The sequence below is a fragment of the Squalius cephalus genome (genome assembly GCF_949319135.1).
Source record: "Squalius cephalus genome assembly, chromosome: 11".
NCBI classification, from domain to species: Eukaryota; Metazoa; Chordata; class Actinopteri; order Cypriniformes; family Leuciscidae; genus Squalius; species Squalius cephalus.
This window is the reverse complement of record NC_137132.1, coordinates 4,092,764-4,117,993: the sequence shown is the minus strand read 5'-3', so window position 1 is coordinate 4,117,993 and position 25,230 is coordinate 4,092,764. Positions and strand designations below refer to the sequence as shown.

Below are 25,230 nucleotides of genomic sequence, written 5' to 3'. Positions count from 1 at the left end.
TTACGAAACAATGCTTTTCCTTCATTGACTGAATTTTCCGTAATTTGAGGCAACGCTTTTCCGTCATTTATGAACCAACGCTTTTCCGTCATTTACGAAACAATGCTTTTCCTTCATTGACTGAATTTTCCGTAAGTTATGAACCAACGCTTTTCCGTCATTTATGAACCAACGCTTTTCCGTCATTGACTGAATTTTCCGTCATTTATGAACCGACACTTTTCCGTAATTTATGAACCAACGCCTTTCCATTATTTACGAAACAATGCTTTTCCTTCATTGACTGAATTTTCCGTAATTTGAGGCAACGCTTTTCCGTCATTTATGAACCAACGCTTTTCCGTCATTTATGAACCAACGCTTTTCCTTCATTGACTGAATTTTCCGTCATTTATGAACCGACACTTTTCCGTAATTTATGAACCAACGCCTTTCCATTATTTACGAAACAATGCTTTTCCTTCATTGACTGAATTTTCCGTAATTTGAGGCAACGCTTTTCCGTCATTTATGAACCAACGCTTTTCCGTAATTTATGAACCAACGCTTTTCCATCATTTACAAAACAATGCTTTTCCTTCATTGACTGAATTTTCCGTAATTTATGAGGCAACGCTTTTCCGTCATTTATGAACCAACGCTTTTCCGTCATTTACAAAACAATGCGTTTCAGTCATTGACTGAATTTTCCGTCATTTATGAACCAACGCTTTTCCGTAATTTATGAAACAACGCTTTCCCGTCATTTATGAAACAATAAAATAATGCCATTAAATGCACAATATTGTGTGCATATATAAGAATATAAAAAAGTACACAAAGATATGTATATATGTGTGTGTGAATGAATGGATGTCTTTGACCATTTCGTTGTTTTTCAGGTTTAAAAACATTGAAAACGTCTGTGAGAGAGCTTTGTTCTGCTCAGGTGTACCGTTGCCCTCATTAATCGTTTGGTCCGAAGGGTCTAGAGAAGTGCGTAATATTTGCATTAATGGTAGACATACTCAAGAAAATGAGAAAATCTCAGAGAATATTTAACATGAGCATATATTGAAAGTGTTTTTGCCAAAAAATGTAATGCAGTCAGATGAAATCGTGCTGGAAATTGTCACCTCACTGTACTGTTAGTTGCTAGTAGCGCTTGATTTCGCCTGTATCAGACATCAGCATCACTGTCTGAACACATCTACAGTACTCGTTGTTTACAGAGAGTCGATGAGGTCTTTAGCACGGCTGAGATGGCGGGGCTGTTGCGTTCACTCGCTGACAGATGTGATCACACACTCCATCCCTTGACAGTTTTATGAGCACTTAGCAAACGCCTGAAAATACTGTGAGAAACTGCAGTTAATGGGCCACTACTTTAAAAAGCTCTACATGAAGCATATGTGCTTGTTTTCAAAGCTGTTGCTAACTACACTTCATGTTTTCCAGACTCTGAAGATGCCTTTCAGTTAAAATCACATTTTATTATTGAAAAAAAAAAAAAAAATTAAACAAAAATTAAATGTATTATTCGTATTAGTATTATTACTAAGTAAAAATGTTAAACAAAACAATAAATATTACTAGTAAATATTACAAGTAGTTAAGGGGGGAAAAGCTCCAGGTTTGCTGAGCTTGTTTGTATGGCTGCACAGTTTGTCCGAAAATGCTTTGATTTGATTTGGACTATCGAAATAAAGTGGAACCATTTGGGTATATTACGATTAATCGTGCAGCTGTAGTGCCAGTGCAATTTCAAACAGACTTTTAATATCTCTTAAAACTAGATCTGATCAAGTGGTATTCACCAGATGTCGTATAGGTCATACAAGTTTGACTCGTGTTTTTGCTTAAAGGTAAAGACCCAACTCTATGCATGTTTTGTAAGATTCCCCTCTCTGTTAAACGTGTTTTATTGGACTGTCCTGGGTTTAATACAAGTAGAATGCTCTTTTATGAAGTTATTTCACTTAAGGACTTATTTAGTAAGATTAGGGGCCCTATTTTAACGATGTGAAATGCAAGTATCAAACGCAAGTAACTTTGTGGGCGTGTCTTGGGCGCTGTTGTTATTATACCGGCGGGATAAATGACTCTTGCGCCCGACGCAAATCTAAAATGTGTTGGTCTGAAGTAGCTTCATTATTCATAGGTGTGGTTTGGGCGTAACGTGAAATAAACCAATCAGAGCGACATCTCACATTCCCTTTAAGAGCAGGCGCGCTTGTTCCATGGCGGATTGCTATTATAACGGCGGATTCGCCAGGAGCGGTTCACAGCCGAGGAGACCGACGTTCTTGTCAGGGCCGTAAAACACAGAGAAGTGACATTGGGGATGGAGAAACACACCCAAATTAGCTTCGGTTAAACAGGCGTATGATAATTTGGGTAAATGTGTAAGCTAGATTTATGCCTATTTTTCACATCTTCATGGACACCACAATGATTTCCCTTGTGTGTTAATATTTTTCCTTGTAATTATGTATGGTTTGCAAAAATTGGAACTGCTGAGTCTGTGTGTAGGTGAGATAAGCAAAGATTAAGAGAACATTATGGCCAAGCATGCGCCCTTAAAATAGCATCTGAACGCGCCACTGACTTTAGACTCGGTTTCTCCTGGTCAGTGGCGGAATTGTTTTCTGAAACTGCAAAATAGCACCAGGGAACGTTTGCGCTGGAACACGCCTCCTCTTTGCGCTGAACCGCCCCCGGGAGCGCAAGTTCATTCCCTAGTTTACCGACGTGCGTCTGTGGAGGGAAAAGTCCGCTGCGTGTCGGGTGCAAAATAGGAATGATACATGCCTCGGTGTACAAAGTCAATTGCGCTGGGTGCAAGATAGGGCCCTATGGCTGAAAAGGTTTTGGATTTTTTATCATATGTTAATTAAAAAAAAAAAAAATTATAATATGACTTGTGTTTGTTTGCTTGGTTTTATTGTATGTATATGATATTTGTATTTTTGTAATTGAATTTTTTTGCCATGCAAATAGCCTTAGATGCTGACATGGCATTAAATCCATCCATCCATCCATCCATCCATCCATCCATCCGCTTTACCGGGGTGTGAAGTCGCAGCCCTGCTGCATGAAGGCGCCCAGAGAGAACCAGAGACTGTTGAAGATGCCGAACTCGTTGGGGGGCTGGTCGCTGGGCGGACCGTCGGAGCCGTCCTCGGGCTCCTCGGTGTGCCACTCGTACGGGCTGAAGCGGCTGACCAGGAAGAGCACCACGCTCACGCCGATGTAGGCGAACACGATGCACATCCAGATCTCGTAGGCCAGCGGGTCCAGGAAGGAGAAGACGCCGGGTTTGGACTTCTGCGGCTTCTTGATCATGATGGAGATGCCCAGACTCATGAAGGGCTTGGAGAAATCGATCACCTCCTCCCGGACCAGAGTGATTGTTAAAGGGGCCACAGCGATTTCCGCTTTCTGTGGGAGAAAAGAAAACGTTCTGATGTTTCCATTCAGATTATTTGTGACCCTGGAGCGCAAAACCATGTCATGAGGGTCAATTTGTTTTGAAATTGAGATTTATATATCATCTGAAAGCTGAGTAAATAAGCTTTCCATATGGTTTGTTAGGGTAGGACAATATTTGGCCGAGATGCAATTAATACAAATCTGAAATCTGAGGGAGCAAAAAAATCTAAATATTGAGAAAATCTCCTTTAAAGTTGTCCAAATGAAGTCCTCGGTGTTGCTGCATCCACTCACAAAAATCAATTTTATATATTTACGGTAGGAAATTTGACAAAATATCTTCATGGAACATGATCTTTACTGAATATCCTAATGATTTTTGGCATAAAAGAAAAATCGCTAATTTTGACCCATACAATTGTTGGCACAGATATACCCTTATGACTGGTTTTGTGATCCTGGGTCACATTTATTGAAAAATGACTGTTTATTCAGTGAGGTCATGTCTGACTACTTTTTGTTGTCGTTACTGGAGGAAAAAAACAGATTTCAAAGTCTCATGTGAACATCGTTTTCTAGCATTGCTGTTTTTTTTTTTAAATATATATTTAGATGATTTTTCAGTGTTTGTTGTGTATTTAAAAGGATAGTTCAGGCAAAAATGAAATTCTGTCATTGTTAACTTTGCCCGTATGTCATTCTAAGCCCAACAGAAGATATTTTGAAGTATACAACTTTGGACCCCATTGACTTTAATTGTACGGACAAAAAAACATAAAGTCATAAAGGTTTACAAGGCGAGTAAATGACAACATTAATTTTTGGATGAACTATCCATTTAAACACACACACACACACACACGTATATACAGTCTCTATCTATCTATCTATATTATACACACTAATATACACTACCTTCTTAGAGTTGTATTTATTTAATCAAAAATACAGTACAAACCAGTAATATTGTGAAATATTACAATCCAAAAGAACTGTTTTCTATTATATTTAAAATTTTAATTTATTCCTGTTTATTCCTTAAGAAATCAATGTTATCAAAATGATCAACGTTTTTGCTGCTTAATATCATACATTCTTCATGATTCTATGATGAAGAGAAAGTTCAAAAGAAAGCCATTTAAATGTACAATAGCAAAAACATTTAAAACTGTAGAATATTACTTTTTTTTTTATGTTTTAATATCGTAGAGAAATGAAGGCAGCAATTTTCCCACTGACCCGAGACACCAACTGATCTAAAATAAAACATATATCCGTCTGACCCGTTAACGTTTAAGGTCACCAGAACCTCAGGAATCGTGAAGACCGGGTTATATCAGATAAAGGCTTAGAGAGAGATGGGGTGTTAAACATAAAGTGCTTTGAGTGAGCCAATTTCACACGAAAACACACGTTCAACAGTAGCGGTACCGTGGCATCAGCGTGTCCAAACACAGTCTTTATCACAGCGGTGCTTTCCACCATCCTGCCTTTCCTAACGGGTCAAGATGTTAAAATGTCAAGATGCTCTTCCCATTTACTGCAGTGAAGCATTTTGCAAGTTTAAAAAGGCCCGGATTCAAGCAGTTGTAAATGGAGACGGTTTTATCAATGAATGGAGGCTCTTGGGGATCAGTACAGTAATATTTAATACCAGCGAAAGGTCACGGAGGAAGCAGGGAATGTTTCGGCCCTCTTGGTCCTGTAGGAATACAAGAAGTGGTTTCGCTGCTAGATTTAATTATAGGCCACTAGCAATACAGGGAACGAGAGGTCAGATCCGAAATCTGTGAAGCACGTCTGCGCCTCGAGACACGGGATAGAGAGTCTGTGACGCTGAGCAGGGTTTTATTCCAACAAAACAATCCCTTAAGGATCCCAAAGCTCATAATTAACATTTATTTTCTGCAGTTTCACAAGCTGGAACTGAGGACCAGATTTGGCTCGTGTAATTTCATGTGAGTTATGTCTGAATTCGCATGTCCTGTAAAGCATAATTCGGGTGTGTGTGTGTGTGTGTGAGAGAGAGAGTGACATCCTCACTCCCACTGAATGTGTAGAAAGAGAGAAAGTGTATATGCTTTTTCAGCGGCATTGGTTCTGAAAATGCATTTCCCATTTATTTTCTCCAGCTGTGTTGCAAACAATTCCTTAATGAGGAGTTTTAAGCCTTGAACCAAACTCAGCGTTTAGATTAATCAAAACATGTCGTGCAAAGCAAAAAAAAATAAACAAAAGGATTAGAAAATTGTCAATATTGCAAGTCTGTGTGTACCAGATTTTCCTTGAATATTTACTACATAAAAAAAAAGCTCTTTTGACATATTTGTCAGCTTACTTTTTAGATGTCGTTGAATGAATGTTAATGAAATTATATCAAGGAAAAAACAACAATTGTACTTTTTTTCTTTTTTGCAGAAAACAAAAATCAGTTCTAATTATATACTGAAAAACACACCTGTTTTCTCTAACATTTTAATGTTAATAACACTACAAATAATATTACTATTTTTTCAAAACATATTTGTTTTTTTATATATAATATGGTATATTAAAATATAAATAAAATAATATAATGTGAAAAATCTTATTTCCTTTTATATTTTTTTATATTAACATTAAAATATAAAATAATGTTAATATAAAAAGAATATAAAAAGTACGTTTTTATAGAATATAAAAAGTAATAATATTTTACAAATATATATTTTTTAAATATTTTATATTGACGTTATTTAAATATATTGCATTAACATTACACAACGTTATAAAATATGTTAATAGAAAAATAAAGTTAGAAAAAAACGCATTAGTTAGTTAAATTTAATTTTAATAACACTACTAATAATATTACTATTTTTTTAAAACATATTTATTATATATAATAATATGGTATATTAATATATAAATAAAATAATATCATGTGAAAAATCTTATTTCCTTTTATATTTTTATATTAACATTAAAATATAAAATAATGTTAATATAAATAGAATGTAAAAAGTTAGTTTTTATAGAATATAAAAAGTAATAATATTTTACAAATATATTTTTTAAAATATTTTATTGACGTTATTTAAATATATTGCATTAACATTACATAACGTTATAAAATAAGTTAATAGAAAAATAACACGTATTAGTTAAATTAATGTAAATTTATTAACTGTACTGACTGATTTACGAGCTATGCATGTTTCCATTCAAAGAACTGCAAAATCTTAAGCGCAAAATTGGAATATCGCATAAAATAATAACATTACGAATAAAGCAATGTTTCTATCCCATATGTTCAAGAGAACAAATCGTCTCATCCTGGGAAATTGCAGTAAAAACTGTAATAAAAATGGAAGTTGCTGCTTTTTTCCTCCATCATAAATCATTCTGATGACCAACGTTTGAGATGCTGCGATGCGATTGGTCCGCTGGTTAGTCCAGTCATCCAATCATGTCCTCTGTTTAGGCAAAGTCGCATGAGTTTTGTTGTTGTTTTGCATCGATTGACTTATTTGGTAAATGTGTTTCCAACATAGTTTATGCGCATGTCTTCATGTATCCGCCTCAGTTGAGCTCAAAAGTTTTTTATGCAAATGTTTCGAGTTTATGCGCATCTTAAAACTCCGTCCGTCCAGCATTTTATTTATGCGACATCCCAAAATGCACATAAAATAGTTGTATGGAAACATAGCTAGTGAGAGAACCAGTTATTTGTGTGTGAATCGTTCTACACCGTTCGCTCTGTGAGTTTGTTTTTGTGAGCAGTCGGAGAAGAAAACACAATTATTTCAATTATGTATTCTTTCTCAGTGCCAGACTCTGTATGTGATCATATTCATTGCTGACTGCAAGGACAATATCATTTCTATTGTTATGGCGCTGTAGATTATGCAGTTCACTTAATGTCTTTTATGAGGAAATTAATGAACTATTCCTCTCAATATTTGATGATGATGTAATCATAACAGTCTGGGTTTGTGGGTCATTTCTTATGTAAGTGTGAGGAGTAGTGTATGGTAATGAATCTGGCTGGCTGTGGAGTTTGCTGTGCATGCATATACCCTGATATCATTATGATGGTTTTTGTAGGACTTCTCCAGGAATTGTGCATTTAAAGTGATCATGACAAGGATTTTTCTATATGTTCCTTGACTCAGGGATGGGCAGCATTTCAGATACATGTATTTAAAATACGTATTTGAAATACAAAATACTATTTTGTATTTTAAAGCCTTTGGAAAAAATCAAATGTAATTTGTATTTAAATACATTTAAGATGAGTATTTTTGTATTTTCAAAATACATAAAATACTTTTTGCCAGTCAACCTCTTTATCAGGGAATTGATTTTGTGCATCAATTCAGACATTCACTAGCTCAACATTGGATCAGCAATCTCTTTTTTTCTTTTTTTTATAAGGTGAGAATGTCATGATCAATTCTACTTGTTGATTAAAGTTAAAATAGTGCATTATTCACTTCAGTCAACATGAAAGAATAAAAGAAAGAATAGTTGAATTTGATCAACTAGCTTGTCAAATGTGTTTAAAGCATTACTGCATGTTAGGGCTGGGTGATATGACACTACATATCTGATATAAAGTTTGAATTGATGGAGCTTTTTCTAAATCGTTTGCATAGATGGGCCTATTTGTGGGGTAAGCAAATTTATCCGTGCAGCTTTTAGTATTCAGGGATTATTGGAACGTTGGAGTGGAAAAAGAAGCATTGATGAATGATACGCCACAAAAATCTTCAGATTTTAATAATAAAAATAATAATAAAAAAGGGGTAAATAGTGTCAAATTAATCTAAATTAATTCTAATTTTAAATTTGATACATTTTCTAATTTTAATAAACTTATAGAAACAAATAAAATGTACATAAAATTACTTAAAAAGCATTGGACTACCTGCAAAAAACAAACAAAACAACAACAACAACAAAAAACTCAAAAGAGTTTGAAATTCAGTTTATGCTGTGGAATCAAATGATATTGAGAATTGTGAAACCATGATATTGTTACTGTGAAGTAAAATTGAGATTTTGGTCATATCGCCCATCCATATTCTTTGCTAGATAGCAGAAAAGGTTCCCACAGTTTTACATACAGTATGAGTTGTTTAATAGTGTTCACACCACAAGTAATAGACTACATTGTAACCAGAAATAAGTAGCCTATATAAATGGCTGCTATTTTGCATAAGTGTATTTGTAATTGCCAGAAAGAAAGAAAGAAAGAAAGAAAGACTGGATGGCCAATTTCACATGTATTTTGTGTATTTTCAAAATACAAAATACTGTATTTGTATTTAAATAAATTTTTCCACACAGTATTTTGTATTTGTATTTTAAATGCATTTCCATGTATTTATGCCCATCTCTCAGTATCACCAGGGGCTCTACACATGAACTCCAGCATTGAGAACAGTGTGTGTGTTCACAGAGTTTACTAAAAAGAAAGATTTTGAACAACTCACTGTCTCTGTGTCCGCCGGCATTTAGTCAGTCAAAAATAGTCGATCTCCGAATGCGAATGAACTGACTCTGAATTTTAGTATTGCTTCTTATATGAGGATCCTTTTTCAAATACAAGGTCAATATTGATTTTCACTAACGACAAAACAACAAATTATCCGTGAATTTATATGTAACTAAGCTTTAGGAGCTTTCCATCTTTACTCTCCTCCCTGTTACGTTGCTTTCGGAGATCGACTATTTTTGACTGACAAAATGCCGGCGGACGGAAACACAGTGAGTTGTTCAAAATCTTTCTTTTTAGTAAACTCTGTGAACACAAACACTGTTCTCAATGCTGGAGTTCATGTGTGGTGATACTTCCAGCAAAGTTTCATGTTGTGTCGAGCCTTCTTTGTGTTTTAAAAATAGGGATTTTGATGCTATCATAGTCGTGCCCCATTCACTCCCATTCACAAGGCATTTTAACCGAAAACGAAAATACGGTCAAACTTAAAACTGGCGTTTCCATCCTAATTATGCTTTTAAACGAAAGTTTGCCTCGAGTAGATTCACAAAAAGACCCTAGGTTGCATTTTGGCGAGAGTTAAGCTTTAATGGTACAAAGACCTCTTATATATCAAGGCAAATTTGATTTCTTACATCATGACCTTTTAAAATGTAACGGATAATGTACATTTAACCAGCCATTGTTGCAAAATAAACCTAGACAGGTGATGAGGATAATCCTGAAGGGTTTTGTTTTGCCATATCGACTGCACTGTGAAAAAATGATTAAAATTTAAAGGACTTTTTTTTATAATTTTGTAAATTACAACAATTGTTTGATCAGTCAAATTGTTTCCTTTTTTCCTGTTTTCCGGCAACCACAGCTGCCAATTTTTCTGTAAAAACAACTTTTTTTTACAGCATGACTGTACATTATCCTCTCATTACTTGCTAAATAAATAAACAATGGAGAATAGCTGGAATTATTGGAATATGTGTAAAATAAGGACACAATGAAAGACATGAAACCAGCACTGGTGGTCAATAGCAGTGGTGAAATATACAGTTCAGTGGTCATCACACACAAGTGTTTAATAATTTAGTTTAACACTCTCTGTTCTCTCGTGAAAGGTTTATCCGTTATCGTTAAATCTATAAATCTTCCTGTGGAGATTTTGAATGCCACTGTGACGTTTGCGACCCTCTCGTGGAGCTCTTCGGAGAGTGTATCGGCGGATGAGAGTGTGTGTTGGGATGAGGGTGTTTAATGGGGCAGAAAGATGTGCATCTGTAGTCTCCCTGAGCTCATTAACACTCCACGGCAGGAGCGTTTGCCTTTCGCTGTTGGAGTCGCAGCGAGATGTCAGAGACGGGACGTACCGGTGACTGATTTTATGTACTTGCGCGCTGAATAATGGTGTTAATACTCCTGGCCTGCGTTTAAAAGAGAAAACGCCCCGAGTATAAACCAAACGCAGTGTAAACAGTATAAACCAAACGTCCCTGACAACAGTCTTAGACACCTTCAGTTCTGGCGGAGGATTTACACACTGAAATTAGAGAATGTGCTGTTTGTTCATGGAAACCAATTTCTTTCTCGGCCTAATTTTCTTGTTTGTACTGTGTTTTGTCTTATTGGTGGGAAATTAAAGATGCAAATTGACTTACGATTAAATTAAATTCAATAGTTGTCTGCAAACAATGTGAGCAAACATATGCTAATCTAACTAATCCGCTTTTGTAAACATGTAATGCTTTACAATAAGGTCTCATCTGTTATTATGGTATTATTTATAGTATTTATTGACGTTTTATATTAGCTTCCATTTTCAGTTTTTGTATTTTATTTTATTTTATATCAGTTTTAGTCATTTTAGTACTTATTAAACATATTTATTTCAGTTAGTTGCCAATTTTCCTTAAATTTAGGTTTGAGTTTTTCCATCTAATATTTATATTTAATTATATTCCAGCTTTAATTCAATTACACAAAACGAAACTGTTAATAGCTTTTGTTTTAGTGAACAATAACAACAGCAAATATATTAGAGAGATCATGTGACACTGGAGTAATGATGCTGAAAATTCAGCTTTGATCGCAGGAATAAATTACAGTTTAACAATATATTCACCTAGAAAACAAGTTATTTTCAATTGCAATAATATTTTTACAATATTCACTTTTTTACCGTATTTTTAATCCAATAAATGTAGCCTTGATGAGCAGAAGAGGCTTCAAAGACTTTTCAGCATTAGTTTAAATATGCATGTATCTTAAACACACACACACACACACACACTCTTCTCACCCCGTACACCAGCTCCCCAACCATGCCGTTCCAGATCTTCGTCTCTGGATCCCTGGCTCCGTACTTCCCATCCGGAACAATGGAGATCTTGTACTTGATGCCAATGTGCTTGGCAATCTCGGACGCCAGATCCACGCAGTATCCTTCAAACTGGTCGTTCCCTTCATACATCTCCCAGTTCTTCTTATACATCACGTATGGTCCTTCCTAAACACACACGGCACACACACACACACACACACACACACACGCGCACAGAGAGAGGTGGGTAGGGATGGTCAAGCTGACCTCAGAATTAAACTGTATTATTGATTACACTTTGAAAAATGAAAGTTCTTTGGAACTTTGGAACACCAACTTATTACACTTTTAAAAATGAAGGTTCTTTGGAACCTTGGAACTTTGGAACACCAACTTCTTTATACACTTTTAAAAATGAAGATTCTTAGAGATTAAAAAGTCTTTGTTTCATTATAGTTTCTTCACATCAGTGTTCTGGTTTTTAGATTCTTTACTAGTATAGATGGTTATCTAAAATGTTATATAATAAAAATCCATTTATTATTCAATTTAGTAACTTCATTAATACTCACTCATAAACATCACATGAGTTTGTTGGGATATACATTATACATACATGAATGTGTGTTCCCTAAATGCAGTGTACTTACTAGTACTCTTGTGTAGGACACTCATTATGGGCCATGAATGACCAACAAGATTACCACTAGAAATCAAAACATTTATTTGAACGATTTCAACACATTTATACAAATGCCTGTGAGAATTATGAGGACATAATGAAAAACACTGATTTCATTAAAACCATTAGAGTGCAGTCACTATAATCAACTGGTCAATGATGATCAAATGATATAATTACAGCAAATTACATTAAACAAGTTCTTATTGAAAATAAAATAAAGAGAACATCTCTATCATTCAAAACACAAACAACACTGTAAATGTCAAAGTACATTCATTTGACAGTCAAATATTTTACAGTGATTATACATAGTTTTACATGTTCTTTCAGTTGCCACATTTTCTTTCTCTTTGATATGGAAACTCGTTCCTTTGGATATGAAGGCACATGAGAGCAGAATGTAAACATGATGTTTTAAGAATAAGTTAACAAAGTAAGTTTAAGAAAAGTTTTTTTAGTTTATGGATCACATGTGTGGTGTACTGTCGGAAATAATTTCTTCTTTGTCCCTTATTGTGTATAAATAGACGAAAAGTGTGTTTCGCATGAGTATACTTGAACTAGTATACTTTAAACAAATTATTAATTTCTATATTTACGTAATATACTGAACAAAATTGTGTTTGGAGTAAATATACTGTGATTTCTTTTTAAATAAATTATATATATATACTAGTACATATAGAAATAAATATGTTTTTACTGAACAAGAAGTGTTAAGTTTAAACATTAAATATACTTGTAATTTATTTTTAAATGAATTATTAATGTAAATATTTACTAGTAAATTAATAATTTATTTAAAACAAAAAATAAAGTATATTTACTGAACAAAAAGTGTATTTGGAGTAAATATACGTGTGACTTATTTTTAAATAAATATATATTTACTAGAAAATATATAAATGAATAATTTATATAAAAATAAAATACAAGTATATTTTCTAAACTAAAAGTGTATTTGGAGTAAATATACGTATGATTTATTTTTAAATAAATATATATTTACTAGAAAATATATAAATTAATAATTTATATAAAAATAAAATACAAGTATATTTACTGAACTAAAAGTGTATTTGGAGTAAATATACGTATGATTTATTTTTAAATAAATATATATTTACTAGAAAATATATAAATGAATAATTTATATAAAAATAAAATACAAGTATATTTACTGAACTAAAAGTGTTTGGAGTAAACATACTTGTGATTTTTAGTTTTAAATAAATTAGTAATTTTTATATTTACCAATAATTATATAAATAATGTATTACCGCACAAAAAGTTTAAAATAAATATACTTGTCTTTTTTTTTTTTTACATATTTACTAGTCAATATATAAATATATGATGGAAGAATAGAAGAAAAGTGGAAAGCACAGCAAATTAAAACGATAACACATTATACTATACATGAGACTGGAGCTAATTGCTTTTATCTGTGGTTATTGATGTCACCGATGATGTTCATTGATATAGATATCCAAAAATGACTTTTCTAGGGGAGAGCGGGGCACAAAGTAACACTTTTTGACTTTCTCAGTTTGTGTAAATCTACTTATGGTTCAGAGTATTTAGTTTTTCCCACATTAATTTCACATGTCTAGTACAATTATGTGGTTTTGTTTTATTAATACAGTATATACTTTTTTCTTGATATACCCCGAAAGAATGGAAGTGAAATGTGACAACATGCCCCATGTAACATGACAATATGATAGCTTAAAATGTTATTTGATCTAATCAAACAAACATGCAAGACAAACTAAAATATTTTCTCAATAAAATACAATTATTAACTTTTTCATATAAAATAATGCCATTTTTTAATAATTAAATATAAACTCATTTTTGAGTTTTGACTACGAACACAGGAAAACACAGCTATACAACATAGTTCAAAACATATTAATAATTAGTAATTTCTGAGCATTGACTCTCTGTCTTTATTCACCTTTTTCTCATGTTTTCTAACATGAGAATTCAAAAAAGTATAGAATATAATAGCATATTTCTAATAGGGGCACATTGTAACGCAGTGTGACAACATGCCCCCGCCTGCACAACTGGGATTTAAACCCTGCTAGTGTCTTCTGCTAGTTAGCGAAGCATTAAAGAACTATATCAAGAAATTTTTTTGCTATGGTTTAATAAATGTCTATGGATATCTTCCAAAAAAATATAGAATTTTGGCGCAATTCTTTCTCTATACAGTGTTGATATGGCAACTAGTAAATACACCAAGTTTTGTCATGCTAGCATGTGTGGAAGTATTTAAAACAAGTGTGTTACAACTAGCCCCGTGTTACGTTGTGCCCCGCTCTCCCCTAGTGCTTTACAGCCACTTTTGTATTATGCATATAGATGCTAAACACCAAGGGCCCTATCTTGCACCCAGCGCAATTGACTTTGTACACCGACGCATGTATCATTCCTATTTTGCGCCCGCGCACAGCGGACTTTTCCCTCCACAGACGCACGTCGGTAAATTAGAGAATGAACTTGCGCTCCCGGGGGCGGTTCAGTGAAAAGAGGAGGCGTGTTCCAGCGCAAACGTTCCCTGGTGCTATTTTGCAGTTCCAGAAAACAATTCCGCCACAGACCAGGAGAAACCTCGTCTAAAGTCAGTGACGCGTTGCGCATGATATTCAGATGCTATTTTAAGGGCGCATGCTTGGCCATAATCAATGTAGCGTGTGCACAACACACACACACTTTGCTTCTCTCATCTACACACAGACGCAGCAGTTCTCATTTTTGCAAATCATACATTATTACAAGGAAAAATATTACCACACGAGGGAAATCATTGCGGTGTCCATGAAGATGTGAAAAATAGGCATAAATCTAGCTTACACATTTACCCAAATTATCATACGCCTGTTTAACCGAAGCTAATTTGTGTGTGTTTCTCCATCCCCAATGTCACTTCTCTGTGTTTTACGGCCCTGACGAGAACGTCGGTCTCCTCGGCTGTGAACTGCTCCTGGCGTGCGTCTGGCGAATCCGCCGTTATAATAGCAATCCGCCATGGAACAAGCGCGCCTGCTCTTAAAGGGAATGTGAGATGACGCTCTGATTGGTTTATTTCACGTTACGCCCAAACCACACCTATGAATAATGAAGCGACTTCAGACCAACCCATTTTAGATTTGCGTCGGGCGCAAGAGTCATTTATCCTGCCGGTATAATAACAACAGCACCCAAGACACGCCCACAAAGTTACTTGCGTTTCGCGTTTGATACTTGCGTTTCAGATCGTTAAAATAGGGCCATTCATGTTCCACAGAAGAAAGAAAGTCACACGGTTTGGAACGGCATGACGGCGAGTAAAAGATGATTGCATTTTCATTTAATAAATGAACGATTCCTTTAAGTTGGAATATTCCTCTAATGGGTCGGTTGAACTCTGAACAGGGAAATGAACTGAATTATGACTGAATAATTCCACTGAAACAGTCTCTAACAGCGGTCCGCTTCTCTTCCAGGTGAAAAGGACATTAATGTGAGAAAAGAGAATGAGTGTGTGTGACCGGAATGGCTTATTCTCGTGATCTCACAGGCTTCAGTGTAGATAAATATGTTTCTGTCTGCAGGCGTGGAGTTAATGAACGTTACATTGAAGAAACACGCCTCACATCTCCTCAGCCTGGAGTTACACTAATTACAGCTATCAGTTACTCAGCAATCTCTCTCTCTCTCTCTCTCTCTCTCTCTCTCTCTCTCTCTCTCTCTCTCTCTCTCTCTCTGTGCCTGAAGCCCACATCCCACCCTTCAAACCACACACACACACACACACACACACACACACACACACACACACACACACACACACACACACACACTGCCTATCTATCACAAACACATCTGGATGTGTTGCTTATGCATGGAGATATGCTTCTCTGCATCTGTCACACTCACGCTCGATCGACTCGAGGACTCTCATCGGATTAATTAACGTGTCTATTTGTGGTAAAAATCGCCTCGTTTGTTTGTGCTCGCATTGTGTAATTACACAGTCCTCGTTTGAAATGCCATTCGCAACCAATTCTGCTAATATAACGCAACGGATATGTTTAATGAGGAACAAAATGTTTTATTTATTCAGAGTTAACGTGGAGCTGTGTAAAGTGTGCGTTTCATATCAGATTGGCTCAGTGTGAGTTTGCAGTGCATTGTGGGAGATCTGAAACGCCAGTGGCGAACACTGTTAAGAAAGGAGAAATGTGGAGGCTGAAGGTCAAGGTCATCTCATGTGTCCCAATGGTGATTTATTATTTTTCAAATGTTTCATTATTTGCTATTATTGCCATAACCTTCTTTTTTTATTAAGGTTAACCGGCATTAAATTGGCAAGATGTTCGAAAGTCTGCATTAATAACACACAGATTCCCTTATTACCCCTTCGACCTTAAATATTTATGTATATAACTATTTATATTATATATATATATATATATATATATATAAGTCCCCATGAGATTTGAAGTTCATATTCTAATATTGTGCATGTAATTACCATAATTTTGGTAATTTGCTTTTTACAAGCCGAAACCTCGTAATTACGCTAATTACAATATGCGTGCGCACACCTACAGTACAGTCACATGACATGAAGGTAAACCAATAAAATATTTCATATTTTTAGGTGTTTTTGTTTATCATTTTTTAAATTATTCTAATTTTACATTTTTACAATTTAATTTAGGAAGTAATTATTTTTAGTTTCATTGTTGTGAATAAAAAGTGTTAGAATAAATATACTTTTCATTCAGTAAATGTACGTTTTTCACAAATAAATCATATTTACTGAATGAAAATTACTTAAATATTTTTTTTAAATGCAAGAAAAAAAGTGCCTATTTATATATTTTTATTAGTAAATATGATCAATAAACTACAAGTATATTTACAGAACGCAAAGTTTTTGGAGTAAATATACAAGAAAAAATACTTAATTATATATTTACTAGTAAATATAAAAACATAGTAGAAGTGAAAGAATAGACGGCAAGTGTTCTGATTTACATTTTGATGAGGGGATATTACAGTGAATTTTGATTCCACGTTTACATTTTCAGCAGAGTTTAATATCTGTTAAAAATTAGTTAAAAATCAAGCCGTTTTATCTCAGCTGTTTAGTTTTCTGCAATTAAGTCTGATAATCCATACACACGCACACACTCTCTCTCTCTCACACACACACACACTCACATAAATGCATGCATGCACATTGCACACACACACATGCTCACATATAGGCATGCATGCACACACACCAACACACTCCCACACACACACACACACTTAAGCCACTATGTGTAACCAAGGATGGCATCCACACCAGAAGTGAGAGAGAGAGAGAGATCAGGCCTTTATATTCTTTGTAAAATAGCTGTGACTTGGCGTAAAAAAACTATTTCGGGATTCTGTCACTGTGACTCTGTACACTCGCTGCTTCCCGAAGGCTGTATTTGGAAATGAGATTCAATAAGGTGTCACAAACGTTAAACTAATGTGCTTGAGAAGTTTTGGAGGGAACTCTGAATCCAACAGGATTCAGGCATTAAATTGAACATTACGACGTCTACATTATACGGTTCGAGTGATCCCATACAGTTTTTTGTCTCCCGTGTGGCACAGATCGGATGTGACCCACGAGCGTGAAAGCAGGGAAAAAAAGCTCATGGATTTGGATATTCTCAAATTGTTTTCAGGCTTCATTCATATGTGGAAACCTGAAATGAATCGGATACGTGCATGTGTATCGGATATAGTCACTTGGGCATCGAGATCTGCAGTGTAAATGCGGCCTAAAATTCATTGTCAATTCAATTTTGAATGATGTATGATCCTGATGAATATACAAACATGCTTGCAATTCAAAGTTTCAGGGCAATTTTGTTAGGGGATCATATCATTGTCACGTGAATTTCAGCTAAGAGACTGTTTGCTCCAGGGTTATTATCATTAACTATAACTAAAACCATTAAAAAAAAAAAAAAAAAAAAATTTTTAATAAAATAAAATATATCAAACTTAAACTTATTTTATTTCGCTTTAGTTGCCTAGGTATCATTTCTCATTTTCTTTTACTTTAACCTTAAATAACAATAAAATAAAATAAAAATAACAATTATAAGCACTATATAGGCATAGACAAAAAGAAAACTTCTTTGAAAAACACAACAAAAATATTAAAATGAACTAGAATGAAAACGGAAAATAAATGTATTAAAATCTTAAACCATAACATGAACTCTAAAAGAATATCAATGATACTAAAATAACCACAGTGTGGATGAAGATCATCCTGGAGTCTCCATAAACACGGAAAACACTCCTCAGGGAACCGGACCTCCACGAAACACAACCCTCTGATGTTCCTCAGGACATTTAAAGGCAACATAAAATCCATAAAGTGCCACAATGCTCCATCATTTTAAAGTGAATAATAATATTTTATGTTTTAGAGTTTGATTGAATTGTTTGCTATGATATTATTGGTTAATATCATTTTTTTCCCCACCCATGCGACTATGGTTATGTCAGCAGAAAAGTCAATCAAGATATTACATTTTGATGATTTAGATTTAGAAACGTTTTTTCTTTAGAATAACATGCACTAAAAATCATGACAGCATTTATTTAAAAAAAAAATAAAAATTTTTTTAGTTTTTAAAATGTTCCTGGTTTATATGTATTTAACTGCTGTAATATTAAATATTTCTGAGTAAAGCTGAATATCATTTTGGGAAATAATGAATGGTAGGGCTTGATTGGATTTTATTGGATCATTGCTATCAGGGATGCATGATATATCGCCCATCCTATCGGTATCGGCAGATATTTCATACAAAATATATATTTTTTAATAATCGGCCCATTAAGTAAATTAGGGTGATATATTACAGCCGATAAATATTAAATAATGTATTATTTCCTACAGCTGAGACACTTCTGTTCATAATGATGGTTTTAAATTGCTTGAAATATGATTGAAATCACCTAAAAAAAGAAAATACAGTCAAGTGCAACACATGCAGCGCACGTCTCTCATCTCTCATATCGGCTATATAAAATTATCATGAGAGCATTATAATTGTGTGTTTGGGACGTGGCTTTTAATGGTGAGTGTAAGCAGGCTCTCTAAAATTATATAACAATTTACATTTTGATTTATAGTCCAATATATCGGTTATCGGCTTTCAAATAAAAATAATTATCGGTTATCGGTCTCAGACAAAATGTTAATATCGGTGCATCCCTAATTGCTATTATTGGTTTGTATCAATGACCATGTGACCTTTTTTAGCAAGAAAGTGGTTGCATAGGTGGAGAAAATTATTATTATTTAAAGATTATAAAAACAGACGTTTTTATAGTATAGAATATAGTATCATGCACAATGAGAGCAGGGACATTTGTTAAGAAAGTTGTTAAGAAATTTCATGATGCATTTAAATGTCAACTGTGTAATTCATAAAGCAAGGGCAAGCAGTCACAAAAAGACAAAACGAAATACCCACAAAGCTGCTTTTTACACCCTTAGCCTTGCACCTCGGGTACGTGGGGTGAATGTTAGTGAATGCTTAACGCTGCAGTCCCAGCTGAAGGAGTGTGTGAAAACAGCTGAATCATGCACTATCTCTGATGTCTCACGGCTGTCTCGTCCTCTTCTCTCTGCTCAGTGTCTGAACAGCGGATTCTTTAGCAGTGACGGAAACGATGATGATCCTGCAGAGGTAAAATTCTCCATCGCCTTAAAAAGCGCACGGCAGAAAAGAAAAGAGAGAAAAGGAGAAAGAGAGAGAGAGAGAGAGAGAGGAGGAGCCTGCTAAGGTATAATTTTCTAGCGCTCTTATTCCCTATTTAAACCCTTACAGAATTCACCACAGTAACCATAGTGTCCGCCAAAATACCAACCAAAATTATTTTACAGCACTTAAAATTCCACTCAAAATACTGAATATACAAACTTTTAGAAAAATAGACATAAAAATCATTAAAATATTAAAGCTTAACACTAAAAAAAAGAGGGGGGAAAAATGACATAAACTGTTTTTGGATTGGATTTGCGCTGTTTATTAATATTTGTATTTCTTGTGTTCTACCTTCTTTTAATTCTAATGTTGATATTTTCAAAATTAACTAAAAAGATTGACAATTAAAGCTTAGCATTAAAAACAAACAAGAAAAAGTATGCAATTTTAAACCATTCAAGCCAAAGGAGACACGAAAGAAAACTCAGTTCAGTACATGAATACTGAATTGACTCTTCTTGTGCTTGAATGGAGAAGTGCACACAAAACAATGTCAAAATATCCTCGTAAACACAGTCAGTTATGTCTGAAGTTAACGTAAACAGTTGAGAAAGAAAGTGCACGTGTAAGAGTATATTGGATCCGTGCAGCTCTTAAAGTGACAGCAGCCTAATAAACCTGCTGTCGTCTGTGTCATTACTGTTAATCAAAGAACAAAAGAAACAGAAAATCACTCACTGGTCTTGACTTATGTAACTTTTTTAATAAGCATTTATTTGTGCTATTGTTAATTTGCTTATTTGTTCTTATTGTATTGCTGACTATTTACTTGTCTTAATTAATGTTTGAAATTAATATTAGTTAGTCTAGTTTATTAGTTAGTGTTCTTTAGCCTGCTGATTTGTGTTCATAGTACTCAGCTGCAACAGAATGTTTTGCCTAAAGCCAGAATAAATATGTTTGGTATCTAAATGTTTGACTACTTCTTTCTTTCTTTTTTTGCATATTTGAATCGAAAAATCGATAAGCAGAAGTGGAATTGGGAATTGCTAAATTTAAAACAATATCCAATCCTACTGAAAAGATTTGTTCAGATGCCTCTTTTCTAAAATATGAACTGCTAATTTCAACTGCTAAAAGGCTCTGAATTTTTAGGGCTTTAATACTGGTGTCTTTCTAATCGATTTTTTAGCTTTGGGCTTCAAACTGTAGGAGATTCTCTATTGGAGAATCAGAGGTCAGATAGCGACTCAACTCTTTTGTTAATGCCCCCTGACTTTGAAGCAACTTTTAGCTAGTTTGAAATAATCTGAGCCTGTACGTGGGAGGCTCTCATGGTCTTGGCAGTGACCAGTGAGCTTCTTCTGTGCGTGATATGGCATTCCTGTAGCTTAAAACAGTAGAGTCAAGGTCATGGGCTCCATTGCCAGAGAATGCATGAATGCAATGCAAGTTCCTTTGGATTAAAAGCGTCTACCAAATGCATTAATGTAAATGTAAATGTGCTCAGGCTTAAGAATTGACATCGAATGCAAAGTCACATAGCGCATCTGAATATTCGTCTGTACATTCATTCTATTATAATTGCTTGCATGCTGCTCCTGTTCGTATTTCAGCAATCCGTGACAGAATAGGATGGAAATGTCACAAGCAGTCTTTCAGTCTGTCATCTCATCCATTATTAATCGCTGAATGTGACAGACTTTCGACGTTTCAGCAAAAACAGTCGGTAGGTGTGACACCGCTGACCAAAATCAAGATGTTTTTAGTCAGCTAGTGGGATGTTTCCTTAATAACTATGCTGATTTGTTGGAATCTATGGTTACTGTGGCGCATTTTTAAGGGAAATTAAAACATCAACCTAACACTCATTTGTAAACTTCTTTCTTCAGTGTAACCCCCTTGTTCCCTTATCTATGGCATAACTGATGAGTTTAACATGATATATGAACTATTGCACCATCAGCTCTCTCTCTTTCTCTCTTTCACTGGCTCGCTTTCTTTCCTTGTTTCTCTCACCAATACAGTCAGCAAGCAAGTTTTATTCAAGTATGTCTAACTGATGGAATATGTCCTGTTCCCTCTAGATGGCGCTATGTGTGTAAGACTGCAGATGTTGGTGGTTGTGAGTACATTACCATTATAGTCGTGACGATAACCGTCCTGTTCTCCATAGCGGAGTCGTTGCCCATCGATAGCTCATTCTGGACCAAGACCAATTTATCCAGGTCGTTCCAGTAACCGATCTGCAGATGATAGACGACAGGGTAATCAATTCAGTGTGTGTGTGTGGGCTTCTGGGTGAATTTACGGTGTGTATCTGTATAAATGTTGCTTGTGTGTGTCTAAATGCATGTGTGTTGACCTTGCGGGGTCCGTTACTCTTTAGCTCAAAGACGTCCATGGTGTAGTTGACTCTGCGTCCATAATGATCAAACTGGATATTCCCAGTGAGACCATGGATTCTCACCTTTACATACACAAACACACACACACACACAAAGAAGTATTAGTAAGACAGTTACACACATCACTTTTGGTAAGCATGGAACAAAAAGTATTATTTATAGCTATTTATTTTGCTGAGTGGATAAAACCTTTAAGAAGATGAGTTAAAAGTAGTGTCAGAGTGATTAAACCACTTTGTTAGCTAATTTATGCAACATCCTTTGCATCTTGCAGTTTTAAAGCCCCCATGAAGTTCCACCAAGTCCTCTCTGTCATACAGAGTCCCGCCCACTCTCACCTTTCAGGGAAAGCCCCGCCCACTCCCACCTGCGTATAGTCCCGCCCACTCTTACCTTACTTTCACCTGTCATAGACAGCACCCGTCCAGTCTTACCTGTCAGACAGCATCTTGCCCAGCCTCACCCGTTATGTTGAGTCCTTCCCACTCCCACCTGTTGTACAGACTCCTGTCCACACTGACATTTCAGACAGCATTCTGCAGTCTTACCTGTCTTAGAGCCGACCCACTCCCACCTGTCCCACCCACACTTACCTTTCAGACAGTGTCCTGCCCAGTCTCACCTGTAGAGTCATGCCCACTGTTACCTGTTACAATAGTTTGTTGTATATAGTGTGAGTGTGTGTAGTATGAGTGTAATCTGGATGTACCACATTCATTTGCCACATTTCAGAATCTCACCGGATGAAGGTCATCAGGTACTTATGCCTACTCTCTTATGAGTACTGTAAATTCGGACATACTACTTTTGTCACATACTGTTTTTCATCTACTATATAGTAAGGAAGTATGCGATTTCGGATGCAGCCAATAGGCTTGTTCGACTTGAACCGGCGCTGCACAGACCGATCGGTGAATGACATCAAAGTACCACGAGAGCGAATAGATAGTAGATGGCTCCTTATGCTTTTGAATTGCTCACGCGGTACTTTGATGTCATAAACCGATCGGTCTGTGCAGCGCCAGTTCAAGTCGAACAAGCCTATTGTCACCATTGATACAGAGTCCCTCCCACTCTCACCTGTCGTACAGATTCCCTCCCACTCTCACCTGTCGTACAGATTCCCTCCCACTCTCACCTGTCGTACAGATTCCCTCCCACTCCCACCTGTCGTACAGATTCCCTCCCACTCCCACCTGTCGTACAGATTCCCTCCCACTCTCACCTGTCGTACAGATTCCCTCCCACTCTCACCTGTCGTACAGATTCCCTCCCACTCTCACCTGTCGTACAGATTCCCTCCCACTCCCACCTGTCGTACAGATTCCCTCCCACCTGTCGTACAGATTCCCACCCACCTGTCGTACAGATTCCCTCCCACCTGTCGTACAGATTCCCTCCCACTCCCACCTGTCGTACAGATTCCCTCCCACTTTCACCTGTCGTACAGATTCCCTCCCACTTTCACCTGTCGTACAGAGTCCCTCCCACTCCCACCTGTCGTACAGATTCCCTCCCACCTGTCGTACAGATTCCCACCCACCTGTCGTACAGATTCCCTCCCACCTGTCGTACAGATTCCCTCCCACCTGTCGTACAGATTCCCTCCCACTCCCACCTGTCGTACAGATTCCCTCCCACTTTCACCTGTCGTACAGATTCCCTCCCACTTTCACCTGTCGTACAGAGTCCCTCCCACTCCCACCTGTCGTACAGATTCCCTCCCACCTGTCGTACAGATTCCCACCCACCTGTCGTACAGATTCCCTCCCACCTGTCGTACAGATTCCCTCCCACTCCCACCTGTCGTACAGATTCCCTCCCACTTTCACCTGTCGTACAGATTCCCTCCCACTTTCACCTGTCGTACAGAGTCCCTCCCACTCCCACCTGTCGTACAGATTCCCTCCCACCTGTCGTACAGATTCCCACCCACCTGTCGTACAGATTCCCTCCCACCTGTCGTACAGATTCCCTCCCACTCTCACCTGTCTTACAGATTCCCTCCCACTCTCACCTGTCGTACAGATTCCCTCCCACTTTCACCTGTCGTACAGAGTCCCTCCCACTCCCACCTGTCGTACAGATTCCCTCCCACTTTCACCTGTCGTACAGATTCCCTCCCACTTTCACCTGTCGAACAGATTCCCTCCCACCTGTCGTACAGATTCCCTCCCACCTGTCGTACAGATTCCCACCCACCTGTCGTACAGATTCCCTCCCACCTGTCGTACAGATTCCCTCCCACTCCCACCTGTCGTACAGATTCCCTCCCACTCTCACCTGTCGTACAGATTCCCTCCCACTTTCACCTGTCGTACAGATTCCCTCCCACTTTCACCTGTCGAACAGATTCCCTCCCACCTGTCGTACAGATTCCCTCCCACTCTCACCTGTCGTACAGAGTCCCTCCCACTCTCACCTGTCGTACAGAGTCCCTCCCACTCTCACCTGTCGTACAGATTCCCTCCCACTCCCACCTGTCGTACAGATTCCCTCCCACTCTCACCTGTCGTACAGATTCCCTCCCACTTTCACCTGTCGTACAGATTCCCTCCCACTTTCACCTGTCGAACAGATTCCCTCCCACCTGTCGTACAGATTCCCTCCCACTCTCACCTGTCGTACAGAGTCCCTCCCACTCTCACCTGTCGTACAGAGTCCCTCCCACTCTCACCTGTCGTACAGATTCCCTCCCACTCCCACCTGTCGTACAGATTCCCTCCCACCTGTCGTACAGATTCCCACCCACCTGTCGTAGAGATTCCCTCCCACCTATCGGACAGATTCCCTCCCACTCCCACCTGTCGTACAGATTCCCTCGCACTCTCACCTGTCGTACAGATTCCCTCCCACTCCCACCTGTCGAACAGATTCCCTCCCACTCCTACCTGTCGTACAGATTCCCTCCCACCTATCGTACAGATTCCCTCCCACTCCCACCTGTCGTACAGATTCCCTCCCACCTATCGTACAGATTCCCTCCCACTCTCACAGATTCCCTCCCACTCTCACCTGTCGTACAGATTCCCGCCCACTCCCACCTGTCGTACAGATTCCCTCCCACCTATCGTACAGATTCCCTCCCACTCCCACCTGTCGTACAGATTCCCTCCCACCTATCGTACAGATTCCCTCCCACTCCCACCTGTCGTACAGATTCC

General features: G+C 36.9%; 1 protein-coding gene across 6 annotated transcripts in view; it reads right to left on the bottom strand.

The window, feature by feature from the left end:
• Positions 1–25,230, bottom strand: part of gria4a (glutamate receptor, ionotropic, AMPA 4a) — a 128,397-nt gene that overhangs the window by 39,164 nt on the left and 64,003 nt on the right. For 4 of the 6 annotated variants that reach the window (XM_079886598.1, XM_079886596.1, XM_079886599.1 and 1 more), the window contains exons 8-11: positions 22,024–22,128; positions 21,797–21,904; positions 11,184–11,390; positions 3,047–3,420 (exon numbers count right to left, since the gene is read on the bottom strand). In XM_079886598.1, coding sequence (XP_079742724.1) covers positions 3,047–3,420; positions 11,184–11,390; positions 21,797–21,904; positions 22,024–22,128 — 794 coding nt within the window. Of the gene's footprint in view, positions 1–3,046; positions 3,421–11,183; positions 11,391–19,348; positions 19,658–21,796; positions 21,905–22,023; positions 22,129–25,230 lie in introns of those variants that run through there. The other 2 variants (XM_079886600.1, XM_079886601.1) reach the window with 2 other exon arrangements.